We start from the raw sequence: 22,911 nt of genomic DNA on the forward strand, positions 1-22,911 counted from the left end.
AAACGGGGACCAGAGGGAACAGCGCTTGTGGGGGTCTCCCCGTTGCATGTCCTTTGGGCAGGGTGGTGCCCTGGCACTGCTGGTACAACCTGGGCACCCTGGCAGTGCTTGCCTGACACCCTGGCAGTGCCACCTTGGTGCTAGCCTGGAACTGCTAGCTGGCATGGGCACTGGGGTGTTCGTGGGGAGGGGCGGACAATCCCATAGTGCATTCTGGGAAGGGTTGGGGGTCACTTCGAGGGCCTTGGAGATTGGGTCGACTTTTGAAAATGGCGTCTCGATCTCTCGTTATACTGGGAAGTTCTGCTGAGCGGAGCTCATCAGTGTATAAAATGGGGGCTAAGTGCGGCCTCATGCGCGCGTTCCCCGCTGAGACCCCTGATACAATGAGACTTGCGTTGTATAGCCATGTATTTCTTGCCGTTGCTAGTGCCGGGAAACACACGGCTAAATGCGTTCGCGAGGGGACTTTCTTCCCAAATAGTTGAATTGTGCCCAGAAACTAGTGCGTACAAACCTGTCAAACCTTTCATCATAAGACTAGCCATCCATTCCTGGTATTAGTCCAGTAAATCTTCTATGAACCGCTTCTAACGCATTTGCAGCAGGGTAGTACAGTGGGTAGCACTGTTGCTTCACAGCACCAGGGTCCCAGGTCCGATTCCCAGCTTGGGTCACTGTCTGTGCGGAGTCTGCACGTTCTCCCCATGTCTGCGTGGGTTTCCCCCGGGTGCTCTGGTTTCCTCCCACAAGTCCCTGTTGGTAATTTGGACATTCTAAATTCTCCCTCCGTGTACCCGAACAGACACCGGAATGTGGCCACTAGGGGCTTTTCACAGTAGTTTCATTGCAGTAGTTAATGTAAGCCTACTTGTGACAATAAAAATTATTAGATTAGATCTTTCCTTATGTAAGATCAGTACTGTACACAATACTCTCGATGTGGTCTCACCAACGCCCTGTACAACTGAAGCATAACCTCCCTATTTTTATAATCAATTCCCTCACAATAAACAACAACATTCTTTTAGCTCCAGCTCCAGGGTCCCAGGTTCGATTCCCGGCTGGGTCACTGTCTGTGTGGAGTCTGCACGTTCTCCCCGTGTGTGCGTGGGTTTCCTCCGGATGTTCCGGTTTCCTCCCACAGTCCAAAGATGTGCAGGTTAGGTGGATTGGCCATGATAAATTGCCCTTAGTGTCCAAAATTGCCCTTAGTGTTGGATGGGGCTACTGGGTTATGGGGATAGGGTGGGAGTGTGGGCTTGGGTAGGGTGCTCTTTCGAAGAGCCAGTGCAGACTCGATGGGCCGAATGGCCTCCTTCTGCACTGTAAATTCTATGAAATTCTATGATTTAGCTTTCCTAATTACTTGTGGTACCTGCCTTTTGTGATTCATGCAGTGGGACGCTCAGATCCCTCTGCACCTCCAAGCTCTGCAATCTCTCACCATTTAGATCAGAAGCCTTTTTATGTTTTTCTGCTAAAATGGACAATTTCATATTTGCTCACTCCATTTGCCAGATTTTTGCCCACAAACTTAACCTATCTATGTCTCTTTGTAGCCTCCTGATATCCTCTTTACAATTTACTTTCCTACCTATCTTTTTGTTGTCAATATATTTAGCAATCATACCTTCAAGTCCCTTTATCCAAGTCATTTATATAAACTGTAAAATATGGAAGTCCCAGCACTGAGCCCGGCGGCACACCATTTGTTACATCCTGTCAACCAGATAAAGACCCATTAATGCCTAGTTTCTGTTTCCTGTTAGCTAACCAATCTTCAATCCATGACAATATGTTACTTCATACACCATAAGGTTTATATTCTGCAATGACCTTCGATGTGGCACCTTATCAAATGCCACTGGAAATTGAGGTACAGTATATCCACTCTATCCACAGCAGATGTGACGCATTCGAAGAACTCCAATAAATTGGTTTAACGTGATTTTTCTTTCACAAAACCATGTTGACTCTGCCTGCTTGCCTTGAATTTTTTCAAGAGCCCTGCGATAACACCTTTAATAATGGCTTCTAACATTTCCCCCTGACAGATTTGAGGCTAACTGGCCTGTTGTTTCCTGCTTTCTGAACAAAGGAGTTACATTTGCGATCTTCCAATCTAATTTGTCAGCCCACAGACCCAGCTATTTGCTCAATACCACTTCTCTGGTGATTGTAATTTTCCTCCATTCCTCCCTCCCTTTCATTTCCTGATTTACAGCTCTTTCTGGGATGGTACGTGTGTCGTCTATAGTGAAGAACCGTGCAAAATACCTGTTTAATTCATCCGCTATAGCCCTACTTTCCATGATCAATACCCAAGACTAACTTTCTATCGGACCAACACTCACTTTATTAACTTTTATTTAAATATCTACAGAAACTCTTACTATCCATTTTTATATTACTAGCTAACTTTCTCTCGCACTACAGTTTTTCCCTCCTTCTCAATCTTTTTGTCATTCTCTAATGTTCCATATACTATAGAATTATAGAATCCCTGTAGTGCAGAAGAAGATCATTTGGCCCATTGAGTATGCACCAACACTCTGAAAGAGCACTTCACCCAAGCCCAACTCCTAGCCCAATAACCCCTTAACCTAACCTTTCCATCCCTGGGCACTAAGAGGTGATTTAGCACGGCCAATCCACCCAACCTGGACATATTTGGACTGTGGGAGGACACCTGAGCACCCGGAGGAAACCCACACAGACATGGGGAGAATGTGCAAACTCTACACTGACAGTCACCCAAGTCCAGAATTGAAGATTAGAAAAAATGGGTGACACAGTTGTGCTGTGAGGCAGCAGTGCTAACCACTGTGCCACCCATTTTTTCTAATCTTCTGATCAGCCACTTGTCTTATCCCAAATATGTGCTTTTTCTTTACTTTTAACAACATAGAATATAGAACATTCAGTGCAGGAGGCCATTCGGCCCTTCGAGTCTGCACCGACCCACTTAAGCCCTCACTTCCACCCTATCCCCATAAGCCAATAACCCCTCCTATCCTTTTTGGACACAAAGGGCAATTTAGCGTGGCCAATCCACCTAACCTGCACGTCTTTGGACTGTGGGAGGAAACCGGGGCACCCGGAGAAAACCCATGCAGACAAGGGGAGAACGTGTAGACTCTGCATAGACAGTGACCCAGCAGGGAATCGAACCTGGGACCCGGGTGCTGTGAAGCCACAGTGCTAGCCACGTGTGCTACCGTGTTACCCTCATACTGTCTTTAACGTTTGTATTTAAACAAGGATGATGAGCCCCCTCCCCTTGGAATTTTTCTTTCTCATTGGAATGTTTATTCTGTGAATTCTGAAATATCCTTTGATCTATCCCTGCAGCACATTTGCCAGTTCACATTATGCTTCCATTCCCTCATAATTGTCCTTATGTAAGTTTAAAATACTAGTCTTGGACACACTCTTCTCTCCCTTAAACTGAATGTAAAATTCAATCATATTATGATCACTGATACCTAGGGTTACCTTCACTATGAGGTTATTAATTAATCCTGTCTCATTGCACAATACCAGGTCTAGTATGGCCTTCTCTATGGTTGGCTCTAGAATGTGCTGTTCTATGAAACTATTTTATATGTAGATTAAAATCCCCATGATTATCGGCAAAGCTTTGAGAAGCTCCCTTTATCTCTTTTATACTTTGTCCTACCATGTGTTACAATTAGGGAGCCAGTACACCACCCCCACAAGCAACTTCTTGCCTTTAGAAATTTTCAAATCAACCAAAACTGCCTCGACGTCCTGGTTTCCTGAACTTAATTCATTCTTGTCTAATGTTCTAATAGCATGATTAATTAACAGAGACCCCCCCCCCACTGTTTCTTAATTTCCTGACCTTCCTAAATGCCACATAGCCATTGATATTCAGGTCCCAATCTATGTCATCCTGTAGCCTGTCTCTGTGATGCCTACAAATCATACTTATTCATTTCTATTTGCACTATCAGTTCATCTGTTTGTTTCAAATGTTATGTGTATTTAGATACAGAGCTTTTAATTTTGTCCTTTTATTATATTTGTAGCAGCTTGCCTACCTGCTGATTTACTCATAGATTTGCACTCTGTCCCTTCCTGTCATGGCCTGTTTGTAATTTCCCATATTAGTACCTTTCTCTCTTACCTTGTCTCTACTCTTTGGTCTACCACATCTTCTCAAATTTGATCCCTTACTCCCACTATTCCGTTTAAAACTCTCTACTTCCCTAGTTATGTGGCTCGCTAGAACATCAGCCCTCGCACGGTTCAGGTGTAGACCATTTTAACAGTACACATCCCAATTTCCCCAGTACTGGGGCCAGAGCCCCAGGAATTGGAACCCACTTCTCCAACACCAGTCTTTTGAACTATGCATTCCTTTCTCTTATGTTATTTGTCCTATACCAATGTGCATGTGGCTCATGTAATAATCCAGAAATGATTACCTTTGAGGTTCTGCTTCTTAATTTGGTGCCTCATACTGACTGCAGAATCTACTTCCTCTTCCTGTCTATGTCGTTGGCATGTACACGGACCATGATCACTGGATCCTACCCCTCTCACTGCAGGTTCCTCTCCATCACTGAGCAGATGTTCCAAACCCTGACACCAAGCAGGCAATGCAGCCGTCTCGATTCTCGATTCTTGCTACAGAGAACACCATCGATCCTCCTCACTCTACTGTCCCCTACTACCATTGCATTTTTACATGCTTCCTCACTCGAATGGCTTCCTGCACCATAGTCAGTCAGCTCACCCACCTTGCAGCCCCTTCTATCATTCCCGACAAGTGAAAGAACCTCATATCTGTTGGACAATTGCAGAGCTCTCCTGCCCTTACCTGCCTCACTCGCAGTCACACTCTCCTGGTCCCTGACCAGCCGACCCCAGCCTAAGGAGTGCGAATGCCTCCTGAAATAAAGCATTCAGGTAACTCTCTCCCTCCCTGATGTGTCGGGTGTCCACAGCTCAGCTGTATCAATTTAAGCACCCCCACTTACCAAACTCTAATGACTGAGCTGAAATTCCTCAAGCCGCAAACACTTACTGCAGATGGGTTTGCCCTGGATCACAGTAATCCAGGAGATCCCACATGCTACAACCTTGACACATAACCTGTCCTGCGATCCTTAATGTGTTTTAAACAATTCTTCATTAAATTGTTTACTTACTTATGGTGTTTTTTATACATTTTATTAACTTTACCACCAAGTTGTGCACTATTTTCAAACTTAGGAATGGGGTAGAACTTACCCACTTCACAGATTCTCACCAAACATTTAGCTCCTTTCCCTCTAATAAAGACCAATCCCAGAGGATGAGAAAGGTAGAGAAGGCGAAGGGAAAGTCAAACTCCAAGCTTGCTCTCAATTCCCTGATGCACTCCTTTTGCTTGGGCTGCACGAAAGACTGAAATTAGACATAACTGAACTGGGAAGACAGAAACTTGATTGAAGCAGCCATCCGATTAACTACTCAGCTCCCACAGCTGAGAGTGAGTTTACCCTGTCTAAACTGTTCGAAAGAAATAACTTAGCCTGCTTACACAGTACTTTCCAGTTACTGTACACAGGAGGGGGCAGGAAAATTCCAGCCATGCTATTCAAACTTTCCCTCTCCCCCACCCCCCTCATTACTACTAAACCAAAGCAGTCCATTTCCTCATGTCGCAAGACCGGGACAGTATCCAGGATTGGGCTGACAAGTGGGAAGTAACATTTGTATCACACAAATGCCAGGCAATGGCCGTCTCCAACAAGAGAAAATCTAACCATCTCCCCGCGACATTCGATGGCACTGCCATCACTGAATCCCCCCACTGTCAACATCCTGGGGGTTAATATTGACCAGAAACTGAACCGGACTAGCCATATAAATACTGTAGCTACAAGAGCAGGTCAAAGGCTAGGAATCCTGCGGCGAGTGACTCACCTCCTGCCTGTCCACCATCTACAAGGCACAAGTCAGGAATGTGATGGAATACTCTCCACTTGCCTGGATGAGTGCAGCTCCAACAACACTCAAGAAACTCAATAACGCCCAGGACAAAGCGGCCACCTTGATTGGGACCCCATCCACCACATTCACTCCCACCACCTTTGTGCACAATGGCAGCAGTATGTACCATCTCATGCACTGCATCCACTCACCAAGACTCCTTCAACAGCACCTTCAAAACCTCTGCCAAAGGACAAGGGCAACTGATGGAAGAGAATACCACCACTGCAAGTTCCCCACCAAGCCACACACCATCCGGATGTTCATGTCCCAAGAAATAATTTTCAAAAACCCACTCGCCGCATTACCGAACTGGATTAACTCTGTCCCCTCTCCCCCACAGCATTCTACTGAATATGCCCTGTTGCTGCGTGTGATTCAAAAGATGAAAAATCTCAGTGAAAATGCAAATCATGGGAAACCTTTATTGATGTCCGTAGGTTTCAAATATATTTATTACTGATTCAACCCTAAAATCACTTACAATGTATGAATAGTGGGCAAAGACCTACTGCCAGCCAGCCAGCAGGAATGGTTTGAGCCTCCTACTGTCCGACTGGGAAAACCCCCCATCACTGACCTGCACACGCATTCGATCTCTGTGTGCAAATGATCATTTTCCTAATCAAGCTTCTTCTGCAGAAGTGGAGCAGAAATGAGCTTCAGAATTTTTAAAAGGTGCAATGATTTACGTTCATAAGATTCAAAAATGTAACTAGATCTGACTGTAATCCTGAGATTCCTGAATTGTGCATCAGTCAACCATCCTAAGACAGGGAGTGCAATTCCTCTCTTAATAAAATGTCCCAGATTCTTCCCTCCTTTCGGAAACCTGTGCCACAGGGAAGCAAAGCTTGAGAACGCATTTTCAGTCATCCTGTGTTTTTCATGACAGAGAGGAGGAATTCCTCTGTCTCCCTGCGAGAGGATATACGCATTCCCCAGGAGAAGAAATTTCCATTGGGGTGAATTAGAAGATGAGCTCAGTCGGGAAAATCACATCTTGTCCTGTTTGATTTCTGAGTGCGAGAGGATTTCACCACAAGGGCTGCTTCAGACCCAGTCTGCAGGAGGATTTCTTGGTCCTTTGGGTTTCGAAAAGCGATTCTTGAATCCTACAATAAATAAACAACTTAAAATTACAAAATATTCAGAGCACGGAAACAGGCCATTTGAAAGAAAGAAAATCGCTTATTGTCACATGTAGGCTTCAAATGAAGTTACTGTGAAAAGCCCCTAGTCGCCACATTCCGGCGCCTGTTCGGGGAGGCTGTTACATTTGGCCCAATTGCTCCATGCTCGTGTTTATGCTCCAGAGGAAGCTCCTGCCACTCCACTTTATCTCACCTGATCATTATATCCTTTAATTCCTTTCACCCTTATGTGTTTATCTAGATTGCTCTTAAAGGGATCTTTTCTATTTGCCTCAACTACTCACTGTGGTAGCGAATTCCACAATCTCACCACCCTCTGGTAATAATTAACATTGAATTTTACACATGTATAGACAATCTCATGTAAAAGTTGACCATGATATTGGCCTTAAAAGAATGTCATCTTACATATGCCTCATGTTAAAGTCAACCCTAGTTTTCAGGGACAAAAATGCAAATATTTCAGAACCCAAGTATAATCCAGGAGATCTTAACGATTGTAGTTCATTATGAATGAATAAATACTAATGAAACTGAATACTGGTAAATAAATGCTTAAAATATCTACATGTGTAAGTTTTGTTTTTATGTATTCAAATTATTAAACTGATCGAGGGCAGCACGGTGGTGCAGTGGTTAGCACGGCTGCCTCACGGCACCGAAGTCCCAGGTTCGATCCCGGCCCCGGGTCACTGTCCGTGTGGAGTTTGCACATTCTCCCCGTGTTTGCATGAGTTTTGCCCCCACAACCCAAAGTTGTGCAGGGTAGGTGGATTGGCCACGCTAAATTGGAAAAACAAATGAATTGGGTACTCTAAATTAATTTTTTTTAAATGAAAGTGATCGGATTGTGTATGACCAACTGTACTGCGATTATTAATTACTATGGTTCATTTTCAATGACTATGATTCATTAGGTCTTTCTTGATTTCACATGGGCCCAAATCAAGCATGTGTGCCAACCTCTTGGGAACATTACTTGTGTAAAAGTTGACCTCCTGGGCGGGATTCTCCCGTACCCGGCGGAGCTGGGGGTCCAGACGGGACAGAGTGGCGTGAACCACTCCGGTGTCGGGCCGCCCCAAAGGTGCGGAATTCTCCGCACCTTCAGCGGCTAGGCTGGCGCTGGAGTGGTTTGCGACCCGCTGGTCGGCGTGGAAGGCCTTTGACAATGCGCCAGCCCGGGCCGAAGGGACTCTGCCGTCCGGCGCAGGTCCGTGCATGCCTGGGAGCGTCAGCGGCTGCTGACGTCATCCCCGCGCCTGCGCAGGTGGGTGTTCACCTTCACGCCGGCCATCGCATAGGCTTACATGGCTGGCGCGGAGGAATAGAGTGCCCCCACGGCACAGGCCCGCCCGCGGATCGGTGGGCCCCGATCGTGGACCAGGCTACCGTGCGTGCACCCCCCCCGGGGCCAGATCGCCCACGCCCCCCCCCTCCTCTTCCCGAGGACCCCGGAGCCCGCCCATGCCGCCAGGTCCTGCCGGTAAGGGACCTATTCCAATTTACGCCGGCGGGACCTGCATAGAACGGGCGGGACTTCGGCCCATCGCGGGCCGGGGAATCGCCGGGGGGCCGCTGGCAGCGGCCGCCGACCGGCGCAATTCCCACCCCCGCCAATTCTCCGGCGCCGGAGAATTCAGCAGCCGGCAGGGACGGGATTCACACCGCCCCCCGGCGATTCTCCGACCCGGCCCGGGGGAGGGGGGGGGGGGGGGGGGGGGGGGTCGGAGAATCCCGCCCCCTATCTTTTGACCTAAACAAAATTGGACTCAAAAGTCTGGCTTTTACATGAGTGCACATGGTAAGTTGATACAGCAAACATGCAAACTAGAATGGGAGGAGGCCACCTCAGCCTCTCAAGCCTGCTCCACCATTCAATGGCTGATGTGATTGTAACCTGAACTCCTGCCTACCCCGATAACCTTTCACCATCTTGTTAATCCATCCAGCTCTGCCTTAAAAAGTTTCAAAAGCTCTGCTTCCACCGCCTTTTGAGGAAGAGAGTTGCAAAGACTCACGACCATCTGAGAGAAAAAAACCTCTTGTCATCTCTGTCTTAAGTGAGTGAACCCTTAATTTTAAACAGTGACCACTAGTTTTCCTCCAAGGGGAAGCACCCTCTCTACATCCACCCTGTCAAGACCCCTCAGAATCTTAAAGGTCTCGATCGAGTTGCCCCTTACTCTTCTGAACTCGAGTGGATACAAACTTAATACTGATAATCAGTTAGCTGCTGTGCACCGTGAGGTTCAGTAACATTATGGAACAAAAACTTTCGATCCCAGGATCCCAGGCACAGACCCAATAGGTGGAAAAGCAAAGTTGACCTATGATCATGTCCGTTAGAGGAACTAAGTTTGTTTGCATTCATGATTGTCTTGAAATTCCCAGCTCCAAACTTCCCCAGTTGATGCTGTATCAAAATATCCCTTCCTGACCTTACAGACTTTAAGCGAGGGTAGCGAATAGGACCACCGCACTGATCCAGAAGCAAGTTCCCCCAAATGAATGAGAGAAGGGCTTTTTATTTAAACTGTTTCTATAAACGTACAACATTGTTCTGCAATTTAAGGAACGGGGAAGTGAATATTAACTTTGAACTCGGGAAACAGTTGTGCAGCTGATCTCCTCTTGCCCTTTTCTTTAATATTCGTGTCTCTCTCTGATTCCACCAGTTAGCAATCACAATCCATGTTCATCAAATGCAACACTCAACCAGCATGTAGGCATATATATTCCAACAACACCCTGGGCGGGATTCTCCCAACGGGAGTCTAAGTGCCGACACTGGAGTAAAAACCGGAGTGTTTTACTCCGGCATCGGTGCCCGTTCCCAGACCCCTATTCTCCGTCCTCCGTGGGGCTAGCAGGGGCGTTGTGCGATTTATGTGAGCGGGGCCTCGGCATGGTGTCAGAGACCCGGCGCCGTGTAAAAGACGCGGCGCCTTGGGTTCCGCGCATGCGCAGTTGGGCCGGCGCCAACAAGCGCATGCGCGGTAACCACGCGGAGCACTCCGGCCCCTCACCAACATGGCGCCGGTCGCGCAAGGAAGTAGGCCCGGGGGGGGGCGGGAGAGGCCGGCCCCCCGATGGAGGGCCAGACCCCATCGGAGGCCCCCCCGGGGAACGGAGCCCCCCTCCTCCCCTCCCAGGCTGCCCCCCCCCCCCCCCCCAAGCCTTTGCGACGGGTACCCACCGGCAGCGACCAGGTGTGGACGGCACGGGCAGGACTAGGCCGTTTATGCGTGGCTGCTTGGCCCATCTGGGCCGGAGAATCGCCGCTCGCGTTCGGCCTGGCGCGATTCGCGATCGCTGTTTTCGGGGAGGTGGGAGAATCACGTGCAGGGGTCGGGGCGGCGAGGTGCGATTCGCGCGGCGCCTGGCGATTCTCCCACCCGGCCCGGGGGGGAGAATACCGCCCCTTACATTTATCTAACTACTTTATCATCTTAAAACTTCCCAAGGCACTTCACAGGTGCTTACTAAACAAAATGTGCCATATCACAGAAACACATAATTGCCACAGCACAGAAGCAGGCCATTCGGCCCATCATTTCTATATCAGCTCTCCGAAGCAGCACTTCATCTAGTGCCATTTCCCTGCCGTTTCCCCATAACTCTGCCCATTCTTTCTTTTCAGATAACAATCGAATTCCCATTTAAATATCTCAATTGCCATCATGTCACATAAGGAAATGTTGGGAAAGGTGACCAAAAGCTTGAATAAAGAGGTAAGTTTTAAAGGTCACCTTTAGGAGAGAGAAGCAAGGAAAGTGAAAGATTTATGGGTGGACTTCCAGAGCTCAGGGTCCGTGCAGCTGAAGGCACAGTTGCCAATGGTGGAGTGGAGAGAGTGCGGAAAGTACAGGGGGCCTGTGTCGGAGGTGTTCTTGGTTGGTTGTAGGACTGCAGGAGGTAATGAGATATGGAGGAGACAAATCCACAAGAATAAGGGGCGAAATTCTCCGGAAACGGCGTGCTGTCCGCCGACTGGCGCCCAAAACGGCGCAAATCAGTCGGGCATCGCGCCGCCCCGAAGGTGCGGAATGCTCCGCATCTTTGGGGGCCGAGCCCCAACCTTAAGGTTGTCAGATGTCATTTCCAGCCGGCTGGAGATGTCATTTCCAGCCGGCGCGGAAATGACATCTCCAGGCGGCGCATGCGCGGGAGCGCCGTCAGCGGCCGCTGACAGTTTCTCGCGCATGCGCAGTGGAGGGAGTCTCTTCTGCCTCCGCCATGGTGGAGACCGTGGCGGAGGCGGAAGGGATAGAGTGCCCCCACGGCACAGGCCCGCCCGCGGATCGGTGGGCCCCGATCGCGGGCCAGGCCACCGTGGGGGCACCCCCCGGGGTCAGATCGCCCTGCGCCCCCCCCCAGGACCCCGGAGCCCGCCCGCGCCGCCTTGTCCCGCCGGTAAGGTAGGTGGTTTACTTTACGCCGGCGAGACAGGCATTTTAGCGGTGGGACTTCGGCCCATCCGTGACGGAGAATCGAGCAGGGGGGCCCGTCAACCGGCGCGGCGCGATTCCCGCCCCCGCCAAATTTCCGGTGCCTGAGACTTCGGCAACCAGCGGGGGCGGGATTCACGCCAGCACCCGGCGATTCTCCAACCCGGCGGGGGGTCAGAGAATCTCGCCCTCGAAGTTTAAATTTGAGGCAGTGTTGAACTGGGTCACTGTAGGTCAGCGAACAGGAGTCACAACACAGGAACAGGAGGAGGATATTGAGCACCTGTTCTCCCATTCCAAGAGATCATTGCAGATCTGTGACACAACTCCAAAAAACAGCCTTTGCCTCATATTCCTCATTTTTAAAATTCAAAAATTAATCTAGCATTAATATAATAATCTTTATTGTCACATGTAGGCTTACATTAACACGGCAATGTGAAAAGCCCCTAGACGCCACATTCCCGTGCCTGTTCGGGTACATAGAGGGTGAATTCAGAATGTCCAAATTACCAACAGCATGGGCGGGATTCTCCGCAATCGGCGCGATGTCCGCCGACCGGCGCCAAAAACGGCATGAATCAGTCCGGCATCGCGCCGCCCCAAAGGTGCGGAATTCTCCGCATCTTGAGGGGCCGAGCCCTCATCTTGAGGGGCTAGGCCTGTGCCGAAGCGGTGTCTGCTCCGCCGGCTGGCGGGATTGGCCTTTGGCGTCACGCCAGCCGGCGCCGAAAGGACTTCGCCGGGCGATGCATGCGCGGAAGCATCAGCGGACGCTCACGGCATCCCCGTGCATGCGCAGGGGAGGGGGGTCTCTTCCGCCTCCGCCATAGTGAAGACCATGGTGAAGGCGGAAGAAAAAGAATGCCCCCACAGCACAGGCCCGCCCGATCGTGGGCCAGGCCACCGTGGGGGCACCCCCTGGGGCCAGATCGCCCTGCGCCCCCCCCAGGACCCCAGAGCCTGCCCGCGCTGCCTTGTCCTGCCGTTGAAAAGGAGGTCTAATCCATGCCGGCTGGCGCGGGTTGACAGCGGCGGGACGTCGGCCCATTGCGGGCCGGAGAATCACCTGGGGTGGGCCCGCCGACCGGCGCGATTCCCACCGACCGGCGCGGCGCGATTCCCGCCCCCGCCGAATCTCTGGTGGCGGAGAATTTGGGACACGGCGGTGGCGGGATTCACGCCAGCCCCCGCCGATTCTCCGACCCGGTGGGGGGTCGGAGAATCGCGCCCCATGTCTTTTGGGACTTGTGGGAGGAACCCGGAGCACCCGGAGGAAACCCACGCAGACATGGGGAGAATGTGCAGACTCCGCACAGACAGTGACTCAAGCCGGGAATCAAACCTGGGACCCTTATCACCACCTGGTGCGGAATACATGGAGTCCATTGCTTTCGGTGCACACACAGTGCAACTGATAACCGCCCAGCTCAGTCTGATTCTGCCAGTTCATGCTGTGAAGCTGGAGAAAGGGTTCAGCTGGTGAGGGATTTGTCAGAGTGAAGATCAACTTTGTGGGTGTGTTGTGGACCAGGAGGATACTGAAAAGTGTACAGTCCACTGGGGCTGGGTTTGTCTTCATTGTCCTACTCCTGCAATTGGGCATCCAATTACCCAAACAATAATGGTGGCAATTCTCTGAACGCCAGGAATGACTTTATTATGTGAGCCGGGGCTCCATGTTTCTGACTGAGTTACTAAGTATTAAGCAATTTCTAATGGGTTTGACTTCATTGGAGAACACACACACGTGCAATGCTGCTTTACCTCCTGAGTCAACTGGCTATGAAGAATAGCAATTTAATCATACCAGTGTCCCTTGAAGGGACACTGGGGAACTGTGTAGCTCTCAGAGCAGATGTTCAGCCTTGTTTTCAACACTTGAAGATCAATTCAAACTTCGCTAACTGTTTAGGTAAACTGAAAGTTTGGGAAGGGGTACTTTGCTGCTTTTAATGAAAGGGTTATTGCTGCAAAAACACATGGCCCATAACATCCATAAACAATGCACATCTCAAATACTGGGCTGGTTTCTCCGTTTGGGAGACTAAGTCCCCACACTGGCGTGAAAACGGTGCTCTTTTACGGCAAGAAAACTGGCGCAAAACGGCCACTGATTCGCCGTTTTGCCGGGGACTAGCAGGGAGGCAGCGTAGAGCTCGCAGCCGAAATCGCGTTCGGTGGAGAATCCAGCCCACTGAGTCCAATGGCAGCCTTGCATTAGACGGAGTATCCACTCCCACCACCAGAATTATGGCGCAACGCACTGAGGGCCCTTCGGCAGCACCTCCCATGATCCCTACCAACTAGAAAGATGAGCAGTAGACCCTTAGGACATCACTTCCAAGTTCCCCTCCACACCATCCTGATTTGGAATTATATTGTCATTCCTTCACTGTTGCTGGGTCAAAACCCTGGAAACCCCTCCCTAACAACACTGTAGGAGTCCTTGCACTATATGAACTGCAGCAGTTCAAGAAGATGGCTCACCACCGCCTTCTTGTGGGCAATTAGGGATGGGCATGTCTAGAATCAGCTGGCATGAGCAAATCCCAGAAACATTTAGTTCTTTAATTTGTTACATTGCCTAATGTCGTAGTTCATACATTTTAGAGATTAAACTTTCTAGGTTTAAAAATTGATTTTTAAAAATGTAAATTCAGTGGGGAAAAATCCTGGTAAACATCGCGAGTCTGAATTACAATTCAAAAGGAAACTTGAGCCAACTGGATGTAGACAGAGTAAAAGTCATAAAACAGCAGGTGGTCTTGCTTAGCTAAAGAACTGGAAACATGGGGCGAAATTCTCCCCCAACGGCACGATGTCCGCCGACTGGCGCCAAAAACGGCGCCAATCAGACGGGCATCGCGCCGGCCCAAAGGTGCGGAATGCTCCGCATCTTTGGGGGCCGAGCCCCAACATTGAGGGGCTAGGCCGACGCCGGAGGGATTTCCGTCCCGCCAGCTGGCAGAAATGGCGCTTGTTGCCCCGCCAGCTGGCGGAAATGGCGTTTGTTGCCCCGCCAGCTGGCGCGGAAATGCGGCGCATGCGCGGGAGCGTCAGCGGCCACTGACAGTTTCCCGCGCATGCGCAGTGGGGAGAGTCTCTTCCGCCTCCGCCATGGTGGAGGCCGTGTCGGAGGCGGAAGGGAAAGAGTGCCCCCACGGCACAGGCCCGCCCGCGGATCGGTGGGCCCCGATCGCGGGCCAGGCCACCGTGGGGGCACCCCCCGGGGTCAGATCGCCCCGCACCCCCCCCCCCCCAGGACCCCGAGCCCGCCCACGCCGCCTGGTCCCGCCGGTAAATACCAGCTTTGATTTACGCCGGCGGGACAGGCAATTTCTGGGCGGGACTTCGGCCCATCCGGGCCAGAGAATTGAGCGGTGGGGCCCGCCAACCGGTGCGGCCCGATTCCCGCCCCCGCCCAATCTCCGATACCGGAGACTTGGGCGGGGGCTGGGTCGGGATTCACGGCAGCCAACGGCCATTCTCCGACCCGGCGGGGGGTCGGAGAATGACGCCCCTGACATCTGCAGTTATTCCAAGAAAGCACATAAGTTATTCATCTGGTTTCCCAGAATTAAGGAAAGCTTTGGAATTAAAATATTAACTTGTACTACCAGGGAACAGGCTACGTTTGTCACATTACCATAAAGATGGGTGGAGCAACGTTTTTTTTGCGTTTATCTTTGAAAATTCAGTTAAGGCACAGGCAGCAGGCAAAACTGGTTAAGGGGAGTAGCTAAGAGCTTTGGTCTTATGTGGCTTGTAGCTCACCAGAAGTTCCGAAACAAAGTCAGACCTAAACCCGAAGACCTGAAATAGAGTAGATGCTAGATTTATCATCCATGACGCAGCCTGTGATTGGGAGCTGGTATTCAACTTGGTTGCAGTTTGAAACTATAGCAGCAAGCTTCTGGGAAACAAGAGTGTTTTCTGACGCTTTAAGCAGGAGCCACAGGCCCATGCTGGAGTTGTGGAATTCAGAGCTGTGAGGTCTGTAAGGGAATTGGAGGGTCACTTAGCCAAAAGCTAATGGAAGAACTCCCATGAAATTTTGAACCTCGGCAAATAGCTGGAACACTGAGGATAAAGCAGATTGAGTTCTGGAGAGGTGATCCCAGGAAAAGTGAATGAACATTAAAGGTTCCAATTAATAGGAGAACTCTTGAGGACAAGTAAAAAGTAGAACTGGGCTTACAGCCTAAGTCTTTATAAGGTATAATGTTGAATTAATAGTGCTTACTTTGTTTAATTGTGGCACGGAAGCACAGTGGTTAGCACTGTTGCTTCACAGCACCAGGGACCTGGGTTCAATTCCCGGTTTGGGTCACTCTCTGTGCGGAATCTGCACTTTCTCCCCGTGTCTGCGTGGGTTTCCTCTGGGCACTCCAGTTTCCTCCCAGAAGTCCCGAAAAACGTGCTGTTAGGTGAATACGCCGTAGTGTGGTGACTAGGGGTTTTCACAGTAACTTCATTGCAGTGTTAATGTAAGCCTACTTTGTGACACTAATAAAGATTATTATTATTATTCTTTTCGACAGATACTGTTTAAAACCATGAAACTTTATGGTGAAGTTCTGTCTGTTAATTTCTGGATTTTTGCTTTAAATATTCAGGATCTCGAACTAGATCGTAGCAATTAGAGTTTTGAAGAGCTGCGTCAGAGCTGTTCCAGCCAATATTTGTAATAAACTGGTGTCACAGTCAACCACTGAGAGTGAAAGCTGCCAAATATCAGCTTCAGTAAACACTGGCAAACTCACCGAAACTCAGGAAGGAGCGAGTGTGTTCTGTACTTGGTTCTGTTTCTGGAGCCCTGGACAATGGGGGGACACTGGTTATGGCTGCAGGCAGAGAGAGAGAGAGAAAGAGGGAGGGAGACATGTTTACAGAATCATTAACCATAGACATTAACACACAATCCACCGCCTCAGTTGCAATATCCTTCTTGACATATTTAAATTTCTAATTAAAAGGCTGAAAAAAATAAACTTCCTGCTTACAGTCAATCAACAAAGCCCTTCACAAAATGAATTAGTGACTGATGTTTTAAGGAAACAGTGCATTTATATAGTATCGTCCACAACCCCAGGATGCCTGACAATGTATCACAGCCATTGAAGTATTTTTTGGAGCGTGGTTATTGCTGTTATGTTAGGCACTTTGTACTCAGTAAAATCCCACAAGCAGCACCGTGAAAATGACCCGAAAATCTGGTTTATTCATGCTGACTGAAGGATAAATATTGGCCAGGACATGGAGAAGAACTCACCTGCTCTTCTTTGACTCATGCCATGGAATCTTTTATGTCCACCTGAGAGGGCAGATGAGGTTTAATGCCTCAGCTGAAAGATGATACCTTTGATAGTGCAATGCTCCTGCAGTTCTGCACTAAGAGCATCATCCTTACTCTGGAATCAGTGTTGTCGACACTCTGGAAACCTAGAGCTCATAGTCCTAATTTAAATAATAAGCAGCTTATGTGTTCTGGTCTGTGGGAATATGGTGACGCTTTAGAACCTCTTTGCAAATGCTTTCAGGTCTGAGCAATTCCCAGCTACAGAAGCTGATAGATTACAGATTGTCACTTGATCTGTTTTATGTACACGACAGGAAGTCACACTTATTTTCATACACTTTATTTTGAGTGGCACAATAATTCACCCCAACAAATTGCTCTGAATGACCGACCTGTTGCTCTCGACGACAGACCTGTTCACCCTTTCAACAACTCAGAACATCGCAAAGCGCTTCACAACCAACAATGTGGTAAAAGTGCACCACCTGTTGTAATGTCGGAAACATGGGGCTGGATTCTTCCGCCCGCCCGCCGCAAAAGCGACACGGGCGAGCTGCGGACAATGGAGAAGTCCATTGACCTCGGGCGAGATTCTCCGGTCGCCGGGCATCCGCGGCCGAAGAATTCCGCACATGGCAACCAATTTGTGCACAGCATGCTCCCACGAAGGGCAATGCAGTAATGACCAGATAATCCTGTTTTTTGTGATGGACATTGAGGGATCAACATTGGTCAGGACTCTGGGGAAAACTCCCCTGCTTTTCTACAGATACTGCAGGTATTTACGCAGGTCATGCCTTGCTTTACTGTTTCACCTGAAAGATGACACCTTGGACAGTGCAACACTCCCTCATTACTGCAGTGGAAGGATCAGCCCGGATTTCTGTGCTCAAGTCTCTGGAGTAGGACTTGAACCCACAACCTTGAGACCCAGACGTGAGGGGAACTGAGCCACTGCAGACAAAACAGCCAGTTTGCACAGCGGACATTCCTACAAATACCTGCTGAATGAATAGGTAACATTGGCCACATGCAGATGATACAGCTACCAACCTTCCATCTAGTTGGAATGTTAAATAGTCAGCGCACTGACGAGAGTGAGGTAGGTTCAGATTAACCCTCATTTCAGATGTTCAGTGACACTTCTAAAGTGAGGATGTCAGATGTTCTGTCAGTTTCTGCTATCTTGGACAGTGTAAACTTTTTTACCTTGATAAATATTAGGAAACAAAAACATTTAAAGAACAACGTGAAAGAGCAGGAGAGGGGGACCAATTGAATAATTCTTTCAAATGGCTGGCACAGCCATGATGGGCCGAATGGTCCCCTGGCTGCATAATTTCCTGGCTCCATTATTGATTTTATTTCAAATATAATTCCACTTACTCTTCCTCATACTTCGTAGAATTTTCATACTCTGTAAACGGAGAGAGAGAGAAACAGAGAATCAAAAGTGGGTTCTTTAAAAAAAGCTGGTGCGATGTTTCTGAATTATTCCAGATTTATTGTCATTTTCAAGTTCCAGCAGCATTCTTGGAAATCTCCTCTGTACTCTCTCCAGAGAAGTTATGCCTTTTCAGTAATATGGTGACCAGAGCTGTACACAAAACTCAAGCTGTGGCCTAAACAGCAGTTCATAAAGTTCCATCATTACATCCTTGTTTTTGTATTCAATACCTCACCCAATAACGTAAATCATTCCATATGATTCTTATTCACTTCTTATTCACCTGTCCTGCCACCTTCGGGGACCTGTGGACATGCATTCCAAGGTGTCTCCTGTCATGATATGCACTCATGCACATAATGAGATACAGACAGGCAGTGACAGACACCCAGTACAGCCAATCAACACACAGGACAGAACACAACCAATCACCAGGCAGAACCAGGCAGGTGGTCTCCCACTATAAAACACACGAGGCATCAACACTCTACCTCTTTCCACTGGTGACAACTGTAGTAACAGTCAGGGTGTATATATCAGTTAGCACCTTCTACATGTGGCTCAGAGCTAGTCTGGTCTAGTTAGTTATAGTAAGCACGCTTAGATTAGTAGAGTGTCAAAGCCACAGCAAACTGTGTGCACTTCTTAACAAGTTCAATAAAACGTATTGAACTACATCAAAGTTTGGAGTCTACTTTCAAGTACAACTGCATCCAGTTGCAGTCCGTGTTACCCCAGGGTGAATAACACAACATCTTCCTTCCTCAACCCCTCTCTGTATCTTCCCATTCGTTAAATATTCCCTTACTTTGTTTGCCCTCCCCAAATGCATTGCCTCACAATTTCCAGATTGAATTTGAATTGACACCTTCCCGCCCATTCAACCAAACCATTGACTTACGCAAACTCAGTACTGATGCCATCCACAGACAAGGATTAAACATGGTCATGGAACAGATCTTCCTCACCTTGCTCCTCGTGAACGCTTTGTTGGGGTCAGTTGATGATCTGGAATTGTCAGTCTCAGGTGATGAATGTGATCCAGCAGCAGATTGTGGCAGACCTAAAGGTGAAATGAAGGTAGAAAGCTAGATAGATTTTTGAATAGTAAAGGAATTAAGGGTTATGGCGAGCGGGTGGGTAAGTGGAGTTTGGTCCACAATAAGATCAGCCGTGACCTTATTGAATGGGCAGAGCAGGCTCGAGGGGCCGGATGGCCTACTCCTGCTCCTAGTTCTAATGTTTTTATGTTCTTCAATAAGAAGGTAGTAAATCAACACTGGGAATCAACTGGATTGACGAGGACACAGACTAGGGAAATACTGGGAGACACCATATACAGAGAGACGTGAACACAGAATCACCAATATATGAATTTCTACTATCCTGATTGATTAAAAACATTTGACGATTGTGCATCTTATATTAATCTACTTTCATAGAATCATAGAATTTACAGTGCAGAAAGAGGACATTGAGCTGACTCGGCCCATCGAGCCTGCGCCGGGCTCTTCACCCTCCTTACTTTGTTTACACCGTAAGAATTAATTTAACGAGAAAAGAATTGTCATTGGAAACATGGGGCCAGTTGGAAAATATCTGAGAAAACAGTTCTGTGCTAAAGGTCAGATCCTGCCAGCAAGCTCACAGAGAGAGTGAATTTATTCAGTGTCGCTAAGATCCCAGTTGATGTTATAAATGGATAGGAAGATCCCAGAATGGAACCCTGGCTTGAAAGACCGTAATTTAAAAAAAACCGTGGAGGCACATAGTCACAGGATCGCTAATTAGTATTGACAACAAAAAAAAATGAAAAGTTGGATTATGGTACAATACACCTGTCCACGCCCCCCCCCCCCCCCTTAGTTTAACAGATACACAAATTATAGGATTAACATGGATTACAAAGTACATCTTAATTGACGATGGTCATTAACACCAAATCCCTTTCAAGTACACAAGATGACTTTGGTAGAATCCGACGCAGATACTTTAGCTGAGGCGAACCAGTGTTTTATAATGGTTTAACATAGCTTCCTTTTTATGTACTCTATGCCATGTTGATAAAACCCAGGATACTGTCCTGTCGCCTTCAGTGATTTATTTCTTTTTAATGTTTTATTGAAGTTTTTACATACTATACACTATATAAGCAGTAAGGGTAACTGTGCCGATTACAATGCACATATCAGTTTCCTTTGGGGTCGGGCCCCCCTTTGGTCCCCCCCCCCCGCATCCTCCATCCGGTTGTTTTCTGGCCTCCCCTCCTTTTCCTGGTAGCCTCTCCCCCACCCCCCCTCTTCATTTCTTGCCTGCTCCCTGTGGTCCTGTTGGCTCCCGTGCTCCCCCTGGTTCTACTGGCTGCTGGCTTCAAAGGTCCTGAAACAAGTTGGTGAATGGCCTCCATGCTTTGTGGAAGCCATCTTCTGAGCCTTATGAGAGGCATGGATAGAGTAGATGGGCAGGCACTCTTTCCCAGGGTGGAGAGGTCAGTCACAAGGGGGCATAGGTTTAAGGTCCGTGGGGCAAAGTTTAGAGGAGATGTGCAAGGCACGTTTTTTACGCAGAGGGTGGTGAGTGCTTGGAACGCGTTGCCAGGGAAGTTGTGGAAGCAGATACATTAACGGCATTCAAAAGGCATCTTGACAAACACATGGGTAGGATGGGTATAGAGGGATGCGGCACAAGGACCTGCTGAGGGTTTTGGCCAACGGTTGATATCATGACCGGTACAGGCTTGGAGGGCCGAAGGGCCTGTTCCTGTGCTGTATTGTTCTTTGTTCTTTGACTTATTTAGTTGAGCCTAATTATGCAAATCTGGATCCCACCCAGAAAGATTCCAGCTGGGTGGGAGCCAACACCCAACTGGACGAGACAAGGGAGAAGTGGGAGGAGGACCTGGGGTTTGAAATAGGGTGGGGATTCTGGAGCAAAGCACCGCACAGGGTCAACTCCACCTTCACATGCGCAAGGCTAATTCTAATGCAGTTAAAACTCCAGAACCCGAATGAGCAGGTTCTTCCTGGAGGTGGAAGATAGATGCGAACGGTGCCAAGGAGGCCCGGCCACTGAACTGTACATGGTCAACTCCAGGAGGCACAAAGCGGGAGGGGGAGAGTGGGAGGGGGGGGGGGGTGCAGGTGCAACAACAACCTGAACCAAAGGGAAGAAAAGCAAAGGGGAAAATGGTGGGGAGCGAAATGCAGGGGAATCACAATTACCACTGAAAACACTGATAGGAGGGACTAAAAAAAAGGGGAACTGTGATGTATCTAAGTAAATAGTTTGAATTGTAAATATGTGTAAATAGTTTTAGTTTTACTTCTTATTTTCTCTTTTTTAACCCCCCACTATTTGTTCATATTCACATTTGTTTTGTGTACCAAATACACGATAAAATCATTTTTAAAAAAAAGAAAAGGAGAGAGAATAATACTCACCGACTGAATTTGGAAGTGATAGCGAGTCACACTTTCTTTCTATAGGAGAGATAATGTTTGGGTAAGTTGGCAATAGAAAATGAACAACAAAATTCTGTAGCGCCAAACCTTGCAAGACATGACCTGATCTTCCGCAAGGCCCCCCTCCTCACCCTGTCCACCAGCCCTCTCCAAAATATTTGATCATCTCAAAATTAATAATGGGGAGATATGCAAAGTGCAGCGATACTAACAGATTCAAGGCAATCGAATTCTCGATTCATGTGACTGATCGACTAGAAGAAATGTCCTTAAAACACCAAAATACACGAAACTTCCCCCCTTCATGTTTGGAAAAATTAATTCCTGCGATGTGAGTATCACTAGCCAGACTGCCATCTGCTGCCCATTCCTAATTTCCCTTGAGGGGGATGATGCGGAGCCAAATTCATGAGCTGCTGCCCTCCAGGTGGTGTAGAAACAACTTCAGCACTGGGAGAGAGTTTGGTCCAGACACAGTGAAGGAAAAGCGATACAGTCCCAGGTCAAGATCATGGGTGACCTGGAGGGGAATACATTGATGGTGATGTTCCCATGCGCCTCCTGCCCTTGTCCTTTCGGATGGTAGAGGTTACAGGTTTGGAAGAGGCTGTGACTGATCCTCTCGATCAGAGAAACTTGTCCAAATTGTACAGACTTCAAAAAATATCCAGAATTGAAGCACCTTACTTCCTAATCCAATCTGTGGGTAAATGGTCCAAATAAATTCCAAAGCATAACTTAAAGTCACTAACACAGTTACTAAAGTTTATGACTTAGTTGCCAGCATGGTTCCAATGGTATACATGACCTCGTTCTGTGCTGTAATGACTCAATGACTCTGAAGACTAAGTTAGTAGAATTTTTTAAAAATAAATTTAGAATACTTAATTATTTTTCTCCAATAGAGGGGCCAATCCCCCTACAATGCACATCTTTTTGGATTATGGGGGTGAGACCCACGCAGACACGGGAAGAATGTGCAAACTCCACATAGGCAGTGACCCGGGACCAGGATTGAACCCGGGTCTCCGGGGTCGTGAGGCAGCAGTGCTAAATACTGCACCACCGTGCCGTCCTAAATTCATAGAAT

At 48.3% G+C, this 22,911-nt stretch overlaps 1 protein-coding gene across 1 annotated transcript in view; it reads right to left on the bottom strand.

Moving 5' to 3' along the window:
* Positions 1 to 6,417: 6,417 nt before the first annotated feature.
* Positions 6,418 to 22,911, bottom strand: part of LOC140393777 (tyrosine-protein phosphatase non-receptor type 22-like) — a 109,494-nt gene continuing 93,000 nt past the window's right edge. Inside the window, exons 17-21 of the mRNA XM_072480187.1 lie at positions 21,801 to 21,839; positions 19,329 to 19,423; positions 18,300 to 18,330; positions 16,378 to 16,458; positions 6,418 to 7,121 (exon numbers count right to left, since the gene is read on the bottom strand). Of these exons, the coding sequence (XP_072336288.1) occupies positions 7,060 to 7,121; positions 16,378 to 16,458; positions 18,300 to 18,330; positions 19,329 to 19,423; positions 21,801 to 21,839 (308 nt within the window). The 3' untranslated portion in view covers positions 6,418 to 7,059. The remainder of the gene's footprint in view (positions 7,122 to 16,377; positions 16,459 to 18,299; positions 18,331 to 19,328; positions 19,424 to 21,800; positions 21,840 to 22,911) is intronic.

The sequence above is a fragment of the Scyliorhinus torazame genome, chromosome 17 (assembly GCF_047496885.1).
Source record: "Scyliorhinus torazame isolate Kashiwa2021f chromosome 17, sScyTor2.1, whole genome shotgun sequence".
Taxonomy (NCBI): Eukaryota; Metazoa; Chordata; class Chondrichthyes; order Carcharhiniformes; family Scyliorhinidae; genus Scyliorhinus; species Scyliorhinus torazame.